This window comes from Pseudophryne corroboree, chromosome 6 (assembly GCF_028390025.1).
Source record: "Pseudophryne corroboree isolate aPseCor3 chromosome 6, aPseCor3.hap2, whole genome shotgun sequence".
Taxonomy (NCBI): Eukaryota; Metazoa; Chordata; class Amphibia; order Anura; family Myobatrachidae; genus Pseudophryne; species Pseudophryne corroboree.
Window position 1 is genome coordinate 468,434,771 of NC_086449.1, and position 18,724 is coordinate 468,453,494.

The window sequence follows — 18,724 nt, forward strand, 5'->3', positions numbered from 1 at the left end:
GTAGCAAGACCATTTTTACCTTAAAATACAGATTTTCCCTACCTTTTCACTTGTATAGGAGGAGTGTGGACAGAAACAGGCAAATTTACTCTGAAAAGAAATTGGAATTGAATTGCAAATCTAATTTGCAATGTGAATTTGCTGTGCAGCATCAAACTCGCACCTAATTGAATTCCCCCCAATGTATTTTGTAAATTGTGAAAATACATTTTGAATATGTATGCCTAAAATATTTTATATTTTATGTTGCATGCTTTTTGCAATACCTTTGGCATCTCCAGTCTCACATTTTCTTTGCCATGCTTGTGAAAGCTCCAGCGATTCAGAAGAAATATCCTGTAACCCACACGACTCGTCAACATAAATAATTAAACCACAATCCTGTAAAATAAAATAAAAAATAAAAAGCGTAAAAATGAACAAAGAGAAATAAGTGACTGATAATGTAAACCTAATTCAGACATTAAAGTAGCCTTGATAAAAATTTGAAAAATGGCTTCATGTAGGCAGGGCCAAATCAACTGTAGGCTGGGCCAACACGAACGTAGGCAGGGTTAAAAGACATTTTCCCTAGCGGTGTAAAAATAAAAAATACACAATGCACCCTAGTGACAACCATACAACACATAAAGTACTCCAGTGATCATCATAAAATATAGACTGCCCCAGTGACGACCACACAACACAGATAGCACTCCAGTGACCATCATAAAGTATAGAGTGTTCCAGTGACCTCTATACAATGCTGATAGTTTTTCTAGTGCATTTTATGAGGTCCATCATTTTGCTATTTGAGACTGATGCATATTACTTCTCCAGGGAGTAAATTGAAAATATAAGTGACCAAGAATACTTTGCACTTGCAGTAGCTGCTCTGTGTGATAAAGCCAACATTGTATCAATGTAAATGCACCATAATAAGGAAATAATGTGTATTTTGTCATGCACAACAGCGGTTAGAAAGTATTCCGTCACTGCATTTGAAATGGCGGCCAGCTCAGTCAGGGAAACTCATTTGTGACTGCATCTTAGCAGTACTTCAGTAGTAGTGACCTATTAAATCACTGCATACTGCATATATCCCATTGCTTTCCCATGCATGACCAGGTACTTATTCAGCAAAAGGAAAACACCCAGGGATCTATTCATGAAGCAGTGAAAAGTATGGAGAAGTGAGCCAGTGGAGCAGTTGCCCATGGCAACCAATCAACATTGAAGTAACATTTATAATTTGCATACTATACAATTGTACTGAGCAGCTGATTGTTTGCCATGGGCAACTTCTACACAGGCTCACTTCTCCACTCTTTTCACTGCTTCATGAATAGACCCCTGGGAGAGGCTGAGGCAGAAATGAATGGATGCCTGCTTGCATAGTGTATCTTGCATGAATTTGCTCTGTGCGTGCTAATAAAATGAGCACATGCAAATGTGAGACTGCAAAGTCCAACGCATTCCAACCTCATCTACATATATGACTGGGCAGACGGAATGGAAGTGTGATGGGGTGTTCTCACATAGGCAAAGTTCAGTAAGGATGTGTTAACACAATGGGGGTCCCCCACAGACCAACACATGTTAGGAGGCTGATCTTTTGCACCTTGTATAGGACTGATGCAAGTACACACTGATGATGATGATGATGATGATGATGATTAGTAAAAAACCAGGTGCATATGCAGCCGATACAAAGGCGTGCACATAACAAGATACAAACTATGTATATGTGTGAAACTAAGCTATTTTTCTGAACATGTAATGTACAATCACTTAGGTTGTAATTCAGACCTGATCGCTGCTCTGCTTTTTTGCACAGTGGGAGATCAGGTCTGAACTACGCATGCGTATGCACCGCAATGTGCAGGCACGATGGACCGCAGCAACGGGGATGGCCGATCAGTGACGGGTTTGTGCCAAAAATCCGATCGCTTGGGCATTCGCAAGGAGGTCGACAGGAAGAGGGCATTTGTGGGTCGCAACTGACCGTTTTCAAGGAGTGTCTGCAAAAACACAGGCGTGTCCAAGCATTTTCAGGGAGGGTGTCTGACGTCAAATCTGGTTCCGGACAGGCTGAAGTGATTGCAGCGGAGTAAGTCCTGGGCTGCGCAGAGGCTGCACAAAATCAGTTTGTACAGCTCTGCTACACATGCGATCGCACACTTGCACAGCTTAAATACACTCTCCTGTGGACGGCGACTATCCCATCATAGGGCTGCAAAAATCGCTGTCCATTATCAGGTCTGAATTACCTCCTTTATTTCCAGCCCTGCATCAGCCACACGGTGTTGCAATCCTCTATCATTTGCACCAGATTTTAACTCCCTTGTCTTAGAAAAGATGTGACCCTAAGTAATCAGGTGTAGTACGTTATGCCGGTGCTTGGGATCCCGGTGCTCAGCATACCGGCGCCGGGATCCTGACCGCCGGCATGCAGGCAGCAGGGTGAGCGCAAAAAAAAGAGCCCCTTGCAGGCTCGCTGCTCTCGCTACACTGTGGGCACGGAGGCGTGCTATGCACGCCACACTATTTATTCTCCCTCCAGGGGTGTCATGGACACCCCAAGAGGGAGAATAGTTGTCGGTATGCCGGCTGTTGGGATTCCTGCGCCGGTATGCTGAGCGCCGGTATCCTGACAGGCGGCATATCAAATGCCTCCCTAAGTTATCATGCACACAGCTCATACAGCAGAGGCTACTTATATACAGGTTGGCACTGCTTCTATTTTGGAGAAGTATACCTATTATCAGACTAGTTTGCTAAATTCCATTTACTGATGAAAATAGAAAACTTTGCATTAGAGCAGTGGTTCCCATACTTGGTCATCCTAACAGTCACCCTAACAGGCCAGGGTTTAACCTTATCCATACATGAGCACAGGTGACTTAATTTGCACCGCATTTAGCTTGATTTTACAATCTGTGCTCTGCCATGTATATCCTAAAATCCTGGATTGATACCTATGGTTATACTACCTGTGTGTCCTGAAGAATGGACTGAGGTCCTGAAACGTAGACAGTGGATACAGGTTATTATTTCTTTGGAGTCCTGTTGAAGGACTATATATATATATATATATATATATATATTGTTACTATGCAATTGTGGCACTCCTAGAGGTGACTGAGAAACACTGGCATGTATATGTTTTTTCCTATTCATCTTACAAGCATTTATTCTTTTGAATGCAGGGTGAATACTGTTTTTTTTTTTTTTTGCATGTAGCACACAAATGCTAGAGAGTTTTATTTTTACACTGCAATTTATATTCCTATTTGGACAAGTCTCACTTAAACCTAAGGGGTAGATTTTAAAAAGCCTCTAAAAATGAAAAGTAGAGGGTTTGCCCAACAGCAGCCAATCAGATTTTAGCTATAATTTCTCTATTGCATTCTAGAAAATGATTGACAGAATCTGATTGGTTGCTTTGGTCAATACGTCCAATATCAACTCCTCAATCTCTGCACATTTTAAATTGGCTCCACCTGCAGATAGTTTTGTCAAGGTGCAAAGTTACTTTTTTTTGTTTTGCTCCAAACTCAGAATTATCCCCGCAATGTTTTCAATTGGGACCAAAAGACCACAGAACTCTTATCCCACATTTTAACTGGGTCACTGTGTTAGTTTCTGTCAAATTCCAGACATGCTTTCATTTGGTTTTGTTCAGTAATGGCTTCTTTCTAGTCACCTTCCCATACAAGCCAGTTGTATGTAGACCGGATGATATGGTTGCTGGTGCGTTTTCATGGGTTGGGTATGAAATGCCGTCTGTCAAGATGTGGTATGTCAACAGTCAAAATACAGACAATGGGTGGTAAGTAGTCTAACCCTCCCCCTACCCTACCCCTAACCCTCCCTTATAGGTGACTTACCCTAAACCCTCGCCCCCTCCCCCCGCAGCGTAACCCTAATCCCCCGGGTGGCGCTTAAACCTAACCCCCTTCCCCACAGCCTAAGCCTAACCCCCTTCCCCACAGCCTAAACCTAACCACCTCCCCCGCAGCCTTACCCTAACCCCCCTGGTGGTACCTAACTCCCCATCTCAACATCCTAACCCTCCTCCCTGCATCCTAACCTTAAGTTCCCCTTGGGTCGCCTAAACCCAAACCCCCATCTTTGCGTAGAACTTACCCGCCCGGCTGTGTTGACGATCAGGATCCCGTCATTCGGAATTCCAGGGTCGGTGCCCTGGCCCCTTTTGGGATTCCAGCATCTGCATTCCGTCTTGTGTCGGGATTCCAGCGCTGGTGTCTTGTGTGCCGGGATCCCGACCGCCGGGTTTGTAACCGCATCCCGTTTTCACTACAGTCTCAGACACTGAACATTGTAGTACCTTCAAAATGCTGTTTGGCCTCTCTGCAGATACAGTTATAGACATACACAAGAGAGGAAAAAGCTATAAAATAATATTTACGTGCAAGTCCCCTTCTTGCTCTGATGCTAAGATTTGGGAGACACCCTTGTCTAGGCAGTGCCTAGGGGCCTATTCATCATCATCACTAAGTGTAACTAAAAAATAAATTTTCAATTGTATTTGTTAAATACAGGTATCGGAGCTGCTCAGCCTAGCGGTAATGCAGGAGATTATATAACCTGCTTACTCTTCATCTCCGATCCTGGCTGCTATTCCCATACTGTAATATGTGGACCTTCATTTTTCAAACTCTGAAATCCAATTCTACAAGTAGAATACCACAGTATCGGGGGCATTAGAGGCATATTAATGAATATATCCCTGGGTGTTTTAATGCAGCTTTCATTTCCTCATTATTGATTTAACAGTTACCATTGGGATATTCAAGCACTTGAAAGTTATTTTACAGCCTTTTCCTATCTTGTGCATGTCTACAATTTTTATTGATCACCCTTTGGTTTTCATTTTCACAGCTTTTCTTCAGATTTACTGTATGACCAATGTTATTGGAATTAGGGGACCTTGTATCTATAGCAACTGATCTTTTGAATGATTCACAGACAGACGCTACTTGAAAGCCAATTGTTAGGGCAATTTATTTCATTGGTGTTACCTTGGAGCTACCATAGAACATGAAAATAAGGATACACCAGGGCCATCATGTTATATGTTTACATTTTTTATTTGCATGAATTTATGGTGGCTATTAATGTATCCCTGGCTTCCTATGTGAAAAGTTCCTGGCTAAAGCTGGGAACACAGTGAATGATATATCGGCCACTCAATCGAATGTCCGATATATCATAAGCCCATCTGCGGTTGTATACCCCCGATATGTCTGTGAACGATGTTTACAGATATATCACCTTGACCCTGTAGCACAGCTGATGGCTGATATATCTACGGATATAATGCCGCATTTGGCTGTGTGTACAGGCGGTCTACTGACATCAGGCACGACACATCGGGCGGATGATTGGTAAGTGTATATGCACTTACCAATTGTCAGATAGGTCGGCCAGATGTGTACCCCGGTTAAAGTAGGGAAGACTTCCACTAAGTGACCAACCTAGAATATATTACAACATGTGTGAATGCTAATCTTTTGTTAATTACAGATGTGGAAATTTAAAGGTTGAAAATGTTTGTAAGGGCACTGACTATGCACACGCCAATATTTTGTAGATTTGTTTTTTATTCTGCCTTTAAAAATTCAAAATTACCTGACTTTACCAAACATTATGCAATGGTTGAGTTTCAACGTAAAGGCTGCAATCTTTAAACCAGTTCCCGATGTGCTCACATGTTAATGTATTTTTTTTGACAGCAATTAAATACATGTATATACTGTACTACATTGTATAACTAACCTCAATAAATGTGAATAAGGATGGCATGTATACAAATGTCATGCACTACAGTCTTCTGCTGTTCTTGTGTATATGTATGGACCATACGTTTCTATAACCCCATGTTATAGCAGTGTATGGTCCCATGTGCCCTACATCTGTGTTTTTTTTAATACATCAGGAAAACAGACCGCACATGTGGTTACTACATCTATTTGACTGAGTCCTAAGTACTATGTCAGTATGATACATGCGTTGTACATATAATTGCTATCTGCATCATGTTGCAGATTTCAATAGAGAATGATTGGAATAATGACCAAATCAGTCATAATTTATCAAACATAAATTTCAAATGACAAAGTATTTCATCTGTTATGTTTGATGTGACATCAGTTCATAATTCTTGTGTATGAACCCACTAACTTACAGATTGTGCAGCCTGTTTCTGCTATATACTGTATGAAACTTAGATGCAAGACACAAAAGCTCAGGGTATGAATTGCCCGCAAGTGATACAAGCTAGAGAAGCATTACCCGCATTACCTTTACATTCAATGTCAGCATTCTCTAAAATACTAAAAACAGACAGATTGGTGAAAAGGTTTAGAGCCATATTTAATTAGTCATGTTAAATAACCACTAATTGGTCTGCCGGGACAATTAAAGTACAGCCCATGGCAGCCCACTGTAAGCTTACAGGCCTCACTTAACGCAGATTTATTTTTGAGCCTGAAGGAGGCTTGAACATAGATCTGCGGTAAGTGCACCTATCGCGGGTACTATGAATGCATTAACCCATAGGTCCAGGTAATTTTCACAGAATCTACTGGTTAACGTACATAAGCGGCATATTTACTGCGCAAGAAAAAGGTGCTGAAATTGAATAGCTACACCTGAGGCTACAACCCTTCTGCCTGCGCTGTAAATTACCACTGCAAATTGAATATGGCTCTTAGTTGAGTATATATTTTAGGTATTTTATTTAATTTACTTACATGCATATTTTAACATTAATTTCAAAGACCTGTCAGCATATATGGCTATGTTTAGAATATTGCTATAGAAGTATTTAACCTATGGACTGGGAAGCAAAAAATTGAAGTCCTGTCTTTCAGGATGGCTTATCATTATTAACACTTATTTATATAGTGTCAGCTTATCCTCACAGTGCTTTACAAGGGAAATGTTGCAATTTGTGCAAAACCTATTGGGTGCTACCATCTAAAAAATAAATAACGAAGGGTAACACCCACTGCTATATATATAATTAAACCGCACATCTAATTGAATTCCCTATTATTATTATTATTATTATTATTATTATTACTACTACAACTACTACTTTTTCTTATTATTATTTATTCTTCCTTATATTGCATCATAAGGTGTCCACAGCGTCATACAATGGTAAGAACAAAATGACATAAATATTACATGAAAACACTGATTAATAATAAACACAATAATAAAACCAAAGACGTTGAAGGGCTAGGGCTAGTAGAGGGTAAGATACAGTACAGAGAGAGTCTCAATATGGCTTTTAGAAACAAGCAATGATGGATCTCACAGATAATGGGGAGTAGCAGGTAAACTACACACAATGGGGTAAATGTATGCAGCAGTGATAAGAGTGGAGAAATGAGCCAGTGGATAAGTTGCTCATGGAGACAAATCAGCATTGAAGTAACATTTATAATTTGCATACTATAAAATTATACAGAGCAGCTGATTGGTTGCCATGGGCAACTTCTCCACTGGCTCACTTCTCCATTCTTATCACTGCTTCATACATTTACCCCAATAAGCCTTGACCCATTTAGTTGTAGGCGAATATGGAAACCAGAGTCATCAGTGGGAAAAATGGAGGCAAGGGAACATATACTGTAAGCACTGGTGACAGGGCTAGGACAAGAGGATATTTCTGCAATTTAGAATGTGAATCAGATTAATGATTATCCTTACATTGCTCCTGGTTTGTCTTCCTGGGGTAATGGACCAAAGTTGTGAGTTCAAACTATTTGTTAAAATTCTGCTTAATATTGTCAAAGTCGAAAAATATTGCAGTACACACATCACGTACAAACTACACACAAAAGGCCTTCGTGCGTGTACTTGTTCTGCCGTGCATGCGCATATTCGCAATTTGCGTATGGTCGCTCCCACGGTCCTGCGCATTAGCGCATGGTATGAGTATTTACGTTAGAGTTTGTGGACGCATGGTAAAGCTATCAAAACACATCACATATTTAATCCAAATAGTGCACAATGTACACATAGTCTCCCTGCACCACACCAGCAAGTTACAACAGTTTAAATGGTATCAGAACAAAGGGATTCCCCTTTACAGGATAGGAGGGGACAGAACAAGGTTATAAGGTGGTGTTTGGTATCCAGCTGTAGGGTATTTTAAGGGTAATGTTCCGGTGTTGGTTTGCAGAAGATCGCACGTTCCTGCGAAAAGTTATGTGCAGGAGCAGAATATAGATATAAACTGTATTTACTGTACATTAGGTATGCGGCGGGAACCCAGAGGAGACCACCCACAAGTGCATCTGGAACAGACATCACCCACCTATTCAAACTAACCTATGACCTCTCCTGTACTGTAAATGACCATCCCTGTGTCCAATGGACAAAGAGATTACAGTATCCATTGTGTTAAGTTTTGGAAGATTGTATAAAAGGAGCCAGCTGCAGGCCTGGTCACACAAGACTCTAAAAGTTATCTATCTAGATGACCGAGGACCAGACTGTGTAGCGCGGCGAAAACCAAACACGTATGTACCATTGACTGTAGCCATTATTCTTTTGTATTGTATTGGTTTGTTATTGTAACCCCCTTTCAGTAATAATATGTTGTGGTGTCGGAACCCGACATTTTAAATACAATCTTGTGTCGTGTTTTCCTTTCCCTGCTAAGGTTTAAAGTGTATTACTATCGCATGCATAGCTGTTAAGGGTTCACGGAGTATCTTTGGGTGTGTACGCGCTGAGTGTACTTTGTACAGCCAGCGCGGTGTTTGTACGCAAAGTATGTACACGGTATGGGGCTCTGTACGCTAATGGTGTAATAAGTACTTAGGCTGAGGATTAAGTATAGTGGCTGCAGCGGCTCCATTTAAAGTGTATGAAATGTCTTTTTAAAGTGTTGCTTTTAGTCCTGTATGTAAATCAGCATTTACAATTGGGAGCATTGTCCGGTTTCCACATACTCACAGCCTAACAGGTCATAGCAGACTTAATCTATCGGCAAAGGGCGGAAAGAAGGTATCCTACGTAACCTTTTCTTGGTCGATGGATACACTGAAAACCCTACTTGTGTGCTGATTAGATGGCATCTGCTCTGTATGGTTTGCAGAGGTGCTGGTAGAACCCATAAAACACAGGAATAAAAGCTATTTAAAAATCTGTGAATTTTTTGGGGGCGACAAAAAGCATACACAAAAGGCACCCATACTTTGCATACCCTCTCACATTGTTGCCACAAGATTCAGATTGCTAGATTAATTTAAATCTGTGTGAAACTGGATACATTTGTTGCTATATAGTTAAAACTGAAATAACAGTGTTTAAGGAATTAAATATAAGACACAAATGCAGTTCTGGCCTGGTTGTAAAGGTATACAGAAAAAACTAGGTGTTGTGTTAAGTGAACGATTATAGTTAGTATTGCTCACATTTATAGAGACTGTGTGGTTTGTTGAATTGCGGACGTACAGTTTTGTACATGTGTCTCGGACAAAGTACAGGACTGCGCACGCAGCGTAAAAGACACGCACGGTCGCATGTTTATGCAAAGTGCGTAAGAGTGTGGGCGCTAAGTACAAATTACACAATAGTGTCGTTTAGTTAAAAGGTGGGACAGTAGCCATGTTACAATAGCACAAAACTATCCATTTTCTAAAGCAGATTAGTATAATACTTTTGTTTAAACTGTATTGCCTCTGAGGGTAAAGCTGCCAATCTGACTGAGTGAAAATTTTCTGTACAGAAAAACAAAGTGTATTTGAGTGAGCGAAAGCGGAGTGAGTGTATTTGAACCCCGGAAATCGGGTCCCATGGTACACCAAGTAAGTGGAGGTTTGGTGGCGTGAGGCGGCTGACTCACGTTAATATAGATTGAAATACGCAAATCGTGAGGAGATTTGCAGAGGAGCGTAATAGGGAATTGTGCATTGTGTAGTATTGAAGTAAAAAGGTTTTTTGTTATGCTCCGAACTGAGGGTCGCAGTTTGTTCATCGACCCGTGGTCGTACGGCAGATAGGTAACAAGTACCTATACGCTGTGCGATTGGACCGCGCGTTTGTGGGTGCGGTACATAGTGCAAGTTGATACCCCTTTTACAAGTTTTTGCGTAAAATCGCGGTATCATTAGCGCTGTGTAGAGCATACGCAAGCGTGATTGTGTATACAAAAAAGGTGTATAGGGAGTTTTCGCTGGTCTCCCTCAGGAAAATCTCCAGCAGTGGATATTTACTGGAAAAGGTAAGTCACTCCTAACACTTCCAGTAAATAGAAACCAATAGGGCCTCACTGGGTACGCGGTGTTCACTATTGGAGTGAGTCTTGGTACTCAGCGGAGAAGGAGCGAGTGAAATCGCTAGGTGTCTTTCACCATCTATTTGCGGTGTGCATTGGGGATTGCGTTTATTGGTAAAAAGTCCGCGATGGGATCCAATTGCACAAGCAGTGGGCGTTTGGTAGCTAGAGTTCAGGCTGAAGAAGTGGGACCGAAAAGGTCAGAATTGCGACCGAGAGGGTCAGCAAGGTTTATTATGTGTGAAAAATATGATTCACACATGGAGGCTTTTTGCAATGAATGGTTATGTATGACTGACAAAGATAGAGTACCATTCCCTAAGGTGGGCAGCTTTGAATCGGAGGTATTGCAGAACTTAAGGATAAGGATATGTCTGATAAAATCCAGAAAACAAAGGATTAGACATACAGATTGTTTAAATTTATGGCAGCAAGAGGGGGAGATGCAAAGGGAATTAGCTCGCGCAGCAGGTTCCAAACCTAGCGGGAAAACAATGGCGACCGCACCACCATATATTGTTGGGGAGAAAGTGGCTACAAGCAATGGTGCATTAGTACAGGATAAGAATGTGATTGATAAATGTACTAATGCTAACCCTTGCCAGCTGTATCCCATTTTACATTTTCCTCAGGATTGTGAGCAGGAAGATGATCCCAGCACGATATCGGCACTCTCTCTAGCAGCCACTATACAAGATACTCAGGTGGGCATGGCCCAACCATCAAGAGTTGTAGCAAGGCCCCCTAGCGGAGGAATAAGTGAGGTCATGTCCACAGGTGAGTACGGTACTATACATTGTGCAGAAACTATAGCTCCCCACATTATAGAATCAAACCAGAAGGATGTAATTGAATTAAATCCTGTCAGGGTAATTGTAGTTCCCAATGGGAAAACTGACAATCAGGGAGTAACTCCCATCAGGAACATTGCCATGCATTGTCCCTGGTCCCGGGCAGAGTTAAGGTCAATTATGTCTGAATTTCCCGATCCCAGAAAAGATCTAGTAGGATGCCAGAGATTCATTACAGAGTTAGGTAACGCCCATGAGCCTACAAATAAAGATTGGCGAACAGTGCTACGAGTGTGTTTACCCTCAAATATTGACACCACGAAATTCATAGCAGACAGTAAGTTAGATGCAGACGTACCTCTCACTGATGAATACAATCAGGAGAACATAAAGCAAATCAATCTGCAACTAGGAGTGTATTTCCCTACTGTTGTCAAGTGGAATAAAATTTTCTCCATAAGACAAAAGGAAGGTGAAATGACATCCGAGTATTTCCATCGAGCACTACAGGAAATGGCTAGATACACTGGGATCGAGGACATTAAAGCTAATGCACATCACAGGGAGTCTCAGGGGGATAAGCTGATGACAGTAAGTATAAATGCTCTTACAACAAAACCACATCAGCCAAAACTCCAGACCCCTGATGGTAAGTCACGGTCAATAATATGCTTCTATTGTAAAAAGGAAGGACATTTTGCAAGGGACTGTAGGAATAAAGGTACACATAACGTATACTGACCCCCTAGACTAGAATATGAACCACACTACAATTCACATAATTGGGATCAGGGACCACATAGGAGAAATTACGAGCCACATGCAGGGGAAACAAGGAGGTACCCACCAAGGAGAGATTGGCAGACCTCCGAAAATTCTCAGTTACCCCCCTCACATATTGTAGCTGCCAATGCGCTGTGGGAGGGTCCCAATATACAATAGGGGTTGGGCCACACCTGTAGTCTGCAGCCAGTGAAATTGATTGCTAGCCTTGGTAGCGAACCTGAGGTCACGTTTGATGTAGCTGGTGTACCATTACCATTTCTTGTAGATACAGGGGCGGCGAGGTCAGTGTTGAATTCCACATCAGGTATAAAGACTACGGGAAAAATGATTTTGGCATTGGGAGTAACAGGAACGGTGCAACAATACCCTTTGAGTAGACCTACAGAGATTACGATAGGGCCCTTGCAAACCAAACATTCTTTTCTGTTGGCTGCATCGGCTCTGACTAATCTACTCGGCAGAGACTTATTGTGTAAAATGCGGTGTGTCATATATTGTACTCCTGAGGGTGTCTTCTTGGATATACCTGAGAACCACGCTCAAGAAGTGCAAGATATATTAGACACCAAACAAAAAATGAGACAGCGCTATTCACGTTGTATATAAAAGGTAACCTTTACTTTATATTTTATGCAAAGTACATATATAAAATTTTACACATATAGATATCACATTACGATACCGGCCAGTATCAATTGATCTAAAATATACAATGTATTAAGAACAATTCCACATTAAAAAAAATTCATCCAATTTTATCCAGCTAAAATAACAGATATCTTATAACTCTATAAATCTCTTAATGAGGCTCTGAGATAAGATATTCTATACTCTTGATATAGCACGATATGCGTAATTAGTAAGCAGGTAAGTCTTTCAGAAGCTCCACATGCAGATGTTAGTCAAGCAGATAAGATTTTGAAACAGATAGATATGTACATTAGTTCAAGCAAACTGTTTATTAGTGCACTATAATTGTAATTGATGATGCAGCTGTTAGTTGGAAATCAGCTGTTATTGCTTTTAGTCAGGTAGATATGTAGATATAAACTTCTGTTAGATTAAATACCGTCCATAAATCATACCAGGCTTAATGTTATGATGTTGAACATATATCGCTATTTAGATGTAGTCAGTTGTCATGCCAAAAAGCAGCCGGGATTTCCAGTGACCGCTATCACTCTGTACTGCCGCGGCTGTGGCTGTTTGAAGTGGGCATCAGGATATGCTGCACTAAGGAAGTAAACTCACACACCGGAGAGGGGGACATAGACCCCAGCCACCATTGCCTATTGCGGGAGAGGCTGCTACACCCACAAGCATTGTGAGGAGAGGTATTAAAATAGAGTACATAGTACATTGTACTCGTGGTGAAGTGTGGACTTTCAGCTTTTAGATTCTTATATCTATTGCTTTTTGGCATGACAGCTGACTACATCTAAATAGCGATATATGTTCAACATCATAACATTAATCCTGGTATGATTTATGGATGGTATTTAATCTAATAGAAGTTTATATCTACATATCTACCTGACTAAAAGCAATAACAGCTGATTTCCAACTAACAGCTGCATCATCAATTACAATTATAGTGCACTAATAAACAGTTTTCTTGAACTAATGGACATATCTATCTGTTTCAAAATCTTATCTGCTTGACTAACATCTGCATGTGGAGCTACTGAAAGACTTACCTGCTTACTAATTACGCATATCGTGCTATATCAAGAGTATAGAATATCTTATCTCAGAGCCTCATTAAGAGATTTATAGAGTTATAAGATATCTGTTATTTTAGCTGGATAAAATTGGATGCATTTTTCTTAATGTGGAATTGTTCTTAATACATTGTATATTTTAGATCAATTGATACTGGCCGGTATCGTAATGTGATATCTATATGTGTAAAACTTTATATATGTACTTTGCATAAAATATAAAGTAAAGGTTACCTTTTATATACAACGTGAACAGCGCAGTCTCATTTTTTGTTTGGTTTCTTTAACTCTTGGGATAACTGGGATCAGTGTCCCGAGACTAGCGGCTTTTCACATTGTAGTTGACAGCGCCAAGTGTAAATCTCTATATATATATATTAGACACCCCTCAAAGGCTAATGTCGCATTCTACTGTTATAGACAAGTGTCCATCAAAGGTAGAGGAAATGATCTCACAAATACCGGGTTCCCTTTGGACCAAAGATGGACAAGACACTGGATTGATGGCGAATGTAGCTCCAGTAGTAGTACAAGTTAAAGATGGTAGGATAGCTCCAAAAATCCCTCAGTATCCTCTAAAGCCAGAGGTAAAATTTGGAGTGTACTCCGTCATAGAGCGGCTGCTACAGCAGGGCATCCTAGTCAGGATGTCCAGCAGCGCCAATAGTCCCATCTTCCCTGTGAAAAAGAGTGGGGGGAGGGGTTACAGGCTAGTGCAGGATCTAAGGGGGATAAACAAGATAGTTGAGAGTCAATTCCCCGAGTGCCCAATACAGCTGTCATCCTAATGCAAATTCCCTCTACTGCAAAATTCTTCACTGTCATTGACCTCTGTTCTGCTTTCTTTTCTGTCCCTCTTCACCTTGACAGCCAATACCTTTTTGCCTTTACATACAGGGGAGTACAGTACACCTGGACTCGTCTCCCCCAAGGTTTCATTGACAGCCTAAATATTTTCTCCCAGGCTTTGCATGACTGTTTACAATCCTTTCAACCTGAGAGTGGATCAGTACTAATATGGTATGTTGATGACTTATTGTTGTGTTCTGACTCACTCGAATCGTCCTTGAAAGACACGAAACAGCTTCTGTTTCATCTTTCCCAAATGGGACACAAGGTTTCAAAGGACAAGTTGCAGTTGTGCTGGACCAGGGTCAAATATTTGGGACATTGCTTGACTCAAGGACTTAGACACCTCACTGCTGATAGAATACAGGCAATTCGCGACATGACTCTGCCACAAACTCAGCAACAGATCCGCACTTTCCTTGGAATGTGTGGGTACTGTCGAAACTAGATTCCAGGGTTCTCTATACTGGCTTTACCTTGGCAAGAAATGGTCTCTTTGAACAAACCGGAACGGATCTAGCACACAGATGAGTCCGAACTAGCATTTGAGAGACTCAAACAGTGCCTATCACAGGCACCTGCATTAGGTATGCCAGATTATGAGAAGCCCTTTAAATTATACGGTACAGAAAGTGCCGGGTGCGCGGCAGGGTTTTTTAACTCAGAGACATGGTGATGCCAGCAGACCGGCAGCTTACTACAGTGCACAGTTGGACACTGTAGCGCGGTCTCTCCCCACTTGCTTGCAAAGTGTTGCAACGATAGCTTTGCTGGTAAGTAAAAGCGAGGACGTAGTGTTAGGACATGACCTGACCATTCATACACCTCATGCAGTTTCAGCCTTATTAAACTCAGCCCAAACCCGACATGTCTCATCTGCTCGGTTTACAAAGTGGGAATTATCACTGATGGCCCCGGTAAACATCACCATTAAGAGATGCAGCTCACTAAATCCTGCAACTTACTTGCCAAGTGTGCCTAGACAGGCACAAAGGGTGGAGGATGAGAATGTTGGTGAAGGAGGATTTAGTGCAGACACTGATACGCATGATTGTATGGAATACCTGAATCAGACTTTCACAGCGAGACCTGACATCAGTGACAACCCACTGGAAGGAGTAGACTTTACCTTCTACACTGATGGTAGTTGCCACAGACAGACAGAATCGGGAGACTTGTGCACTGGATATGCAGTTGTAGATGACGAACGTATCATAGAAGTTGAACCCCTGGGCCCACCGCACTCAGCACAAGTTGCTGAGTTGGTCGCCCTAACCAGAGCGTGTGAATTGGCCAAGGGTAAGTCAGCTAATATATACACAGATTCTAGGTATGCCTTTGGAGTGGTGCATGATTTTGGGGCTCTATGGCGCCTCAGAAATTTCATGACGGCAGCTGGCACACCTGTAGAGCATGCGTCCCACATCAAAAGGATTTTGACAGCAATACAGGAACCAGACAGAGTGGCTGTTATCAAGTGCAAAGCACACACTTATACCCAAGACCCAATTTCACTTGGTAACAGCCGGGCAGATGAACTTGCTAAATCAGTAGCAAGCACCCCCATACAAACGAACATCACATCACTGATGACATTTAACACGATCAACACATAACAATTAATCAAAATGCTAAATTTGTGTTCCCTACAGGAAAAGGCAGTCTGGAGGGCAAAGGGGTATGGCCAGGAGTCCTCAGGACTGTGGACAGGTGGACACAGTAAGCCAGTGGCCCCCAGAGCATATCTTCCAAGCCTAGCTGAGGCGGCACATGGTCTGACTCATCTGGGCAAAGAGGGTATGTGCAAGTTGGTAAGAGTCTACTTGTATGCGCCAGGATTCTCTTCTCATGCAGGTAAAAGAGAAATTACATGTTTTACTTGCTTGAGGAAGAATATTGGAAAGGCAATACCAACAGAGCCATCCCATATCCCTCCTACAGACGGACCTTTTCAGGTAATACAAATCGATTTCATACAGTTACCACCCTGTAAGAATTTGAAATATGTGTTAGTTTGTATTGATGTATTTTCCAACTGGGTAGAAGCGGTCCCTGCTGCCACAAATATTGCTACGTTCACTGCAAAGAAAATTGTGCAGGAATCTGTGTGTAGATATGGTATCCCTAGAATAATTGAAAGTGACAGGGGTACCCATTTTACAGGTGAAGTCTTTCAGGTCATGTGCAAACTGATGGGAATTAATAGCAAGCTGCATACTCCGTACCGTCCACAGGCGAGTGCAAAGGTAGAGAGAGTGAACAGCACTATTAAGAACAAGCTGAGCAAATTAATGGCTGAAACTGGATTGTTGTGGCCAGAAGCTTTGCCACTTGTGTTGTACAGCATCAGAACCACTCCCATGTCTCCACTTAACTTATCACCCTTTGAAATTCTTTTTGGTCGACAACCTCATGTAATGATAGGATGATTTGAAATGTAATAATGAAGTGACTGTGAAATATTTGGTTGGGATGAGCCAGCAGCTGAGAAATCAACAAAGAAATTTAAAGCTGGTGATTCCTGACCTACCGAACAGTAATTGTCATGACATTGAGCCTGGGGATTATGTGATGATTCGAAATTTCTTGCGCTCAGTTTGCCTCATAGACAGGTGGGAAGGACCATACCAAGTCTTGTTAACCAGCACGACAGCATTGAAGGTCGCCGAAAGAGAGACTTGGGTCCACTCGTCCCACTGCAAGAAGGTCGGTGACCCGGAGAGTACTCGTGACAAAGAGCAGAGTGTAGAGAATCTCGTATCACTGGAGTGTTTGTTCCGGGAAAGTTGAGAGGCAGGACTGTTGAAGGGCATCTGAGCAGAGAGAGCAACAAGATCTAGAATGGATGTCGCACCATTTTCTTTTTTCACCTCCCCCTGCATTTTCCTTTCTTTTCTCCTTCTTATTTTCCTCCTTTCTCCTAACGAAATGGATCGATCACAAGAGACTGCGTTTCGGGTTCTGTTAGTAATTCTAGTTTTGATCAGGACAGTTTGTTTTGGTGAGGGTACCAGAGAGGCCGAGCAGGGATCTGGAATGGGTTCTGATGGCGAGTATGAATTTGTAGGATCTCAGGAGCAGCACATCACTCTAGTAAAGGCTGGCATCGGTAAGCGCTCTGGTAGTCAGGGAGTTTGGAGGCACTGTGAAGGGTTATTGTCTGATGAATATTGTATTTGTAGGAATTGTGAGAATATAGTAGAGGATGGGTGCATCCAGAGATGTCAGTCCAACCTTAATATCGACATGGACCGCCATCTGTTGAGTGATTACCACTCACTAGTGGGTAAGGTCTTAAACCAGACAGAATGCTGGGTGTGCTCACAAGTACCTCAAGGTCAGAGTAAGTCAGGATTAGTACCATACCTTTAGCAATAGACGAGGTACTCGAATTGCAGGGTGGGAGACCGGTGGACAAGAAATTCAATATCTCTAGGCTCCCTAGTTTGAAGCTCCACCAGTATCATGTAGACAGGTCCTTATTGTGTTTTAATATTTCCAATTACCAAAAACTGGGAAATTGGGAAGTGACGTGGAATATCCAGACAATGACTTTTTCACACATAGCTGATAGGATACCCACAGACTCTGAACTTGTACGCCAAATAGCCAACAGTGGGAGGTATTTTCGGTATAGGTATACCCGTGGAAGCAAGACCATGTGGGTTAGAAAAGTATTGTCAGGGTATTGTGCTCATATCGTCCAGCCCGATACTTGTACTGAGCAGATGGGAGAACTAGGGATTAGTTTCTTTACTTGGAAAATTTGTAATATGGTGATGTTATATTTTGTCCCCTATGTTCTCCCAGATGATGCCTATTTCATATGTGGGAGGAAGGCGTACAAGTGGCTTGCCCTGAGCTCAGAGGGATTGTGTTATATTGGGAGAGTACTACTGGAGGTCATGACCATAACCCATGATAAAATGAAAGACGTTCACCGCAGTGCTCAGGCTCCTTATGCTCATACCCACTATGAACACATCATCAAGAGACACCTCATAGATAGGGCAGAGCACGCAGCCTCTGATTTGATCCACGAATCCACCGGGATTCCGTTCCTTCTCGCATTAGACATTACCCGTACTGCCAGAGGAACTATAAATTATAGGTATATCCATGCGCTAGCGAACTTGATAGATAATATCACTGAGATGTATGACGACACCTTCAGGTATACGAGAAGGGAGTTACAAGCTTACAAGAAGGAACTGATTCAGCACAGGATGGTCCTTAATTATGACACAGCCGTGACAGGTGGGTACTGTGTTACT

General features: G+C 41.9%; 1 protein-coding gene across 2 annotated transcripts in view; it reads right to left on the bottom strand.

The window, feature by feature from the left end:
• The window catches only part of CPED1 (cadherin like and PC-esterase domain containing 1), a 590,522-nt gene that overhangs the window by 80,593 nt on the left and 491,205 nt on the right, over nt 1–18,724 (bottom strand). For both annotated transcript variants that reach the window (XM_063927207.1, XM_063927206.1), the window contains exon 16: nt 267–381. In XM_063927207.1, coding sequence (XP_063783277.1) covers nt 267–381 — 115 coding nt within the window. The remainder of the gene's footprint in view (nt 1–266; nt 382–18,724) is intronic.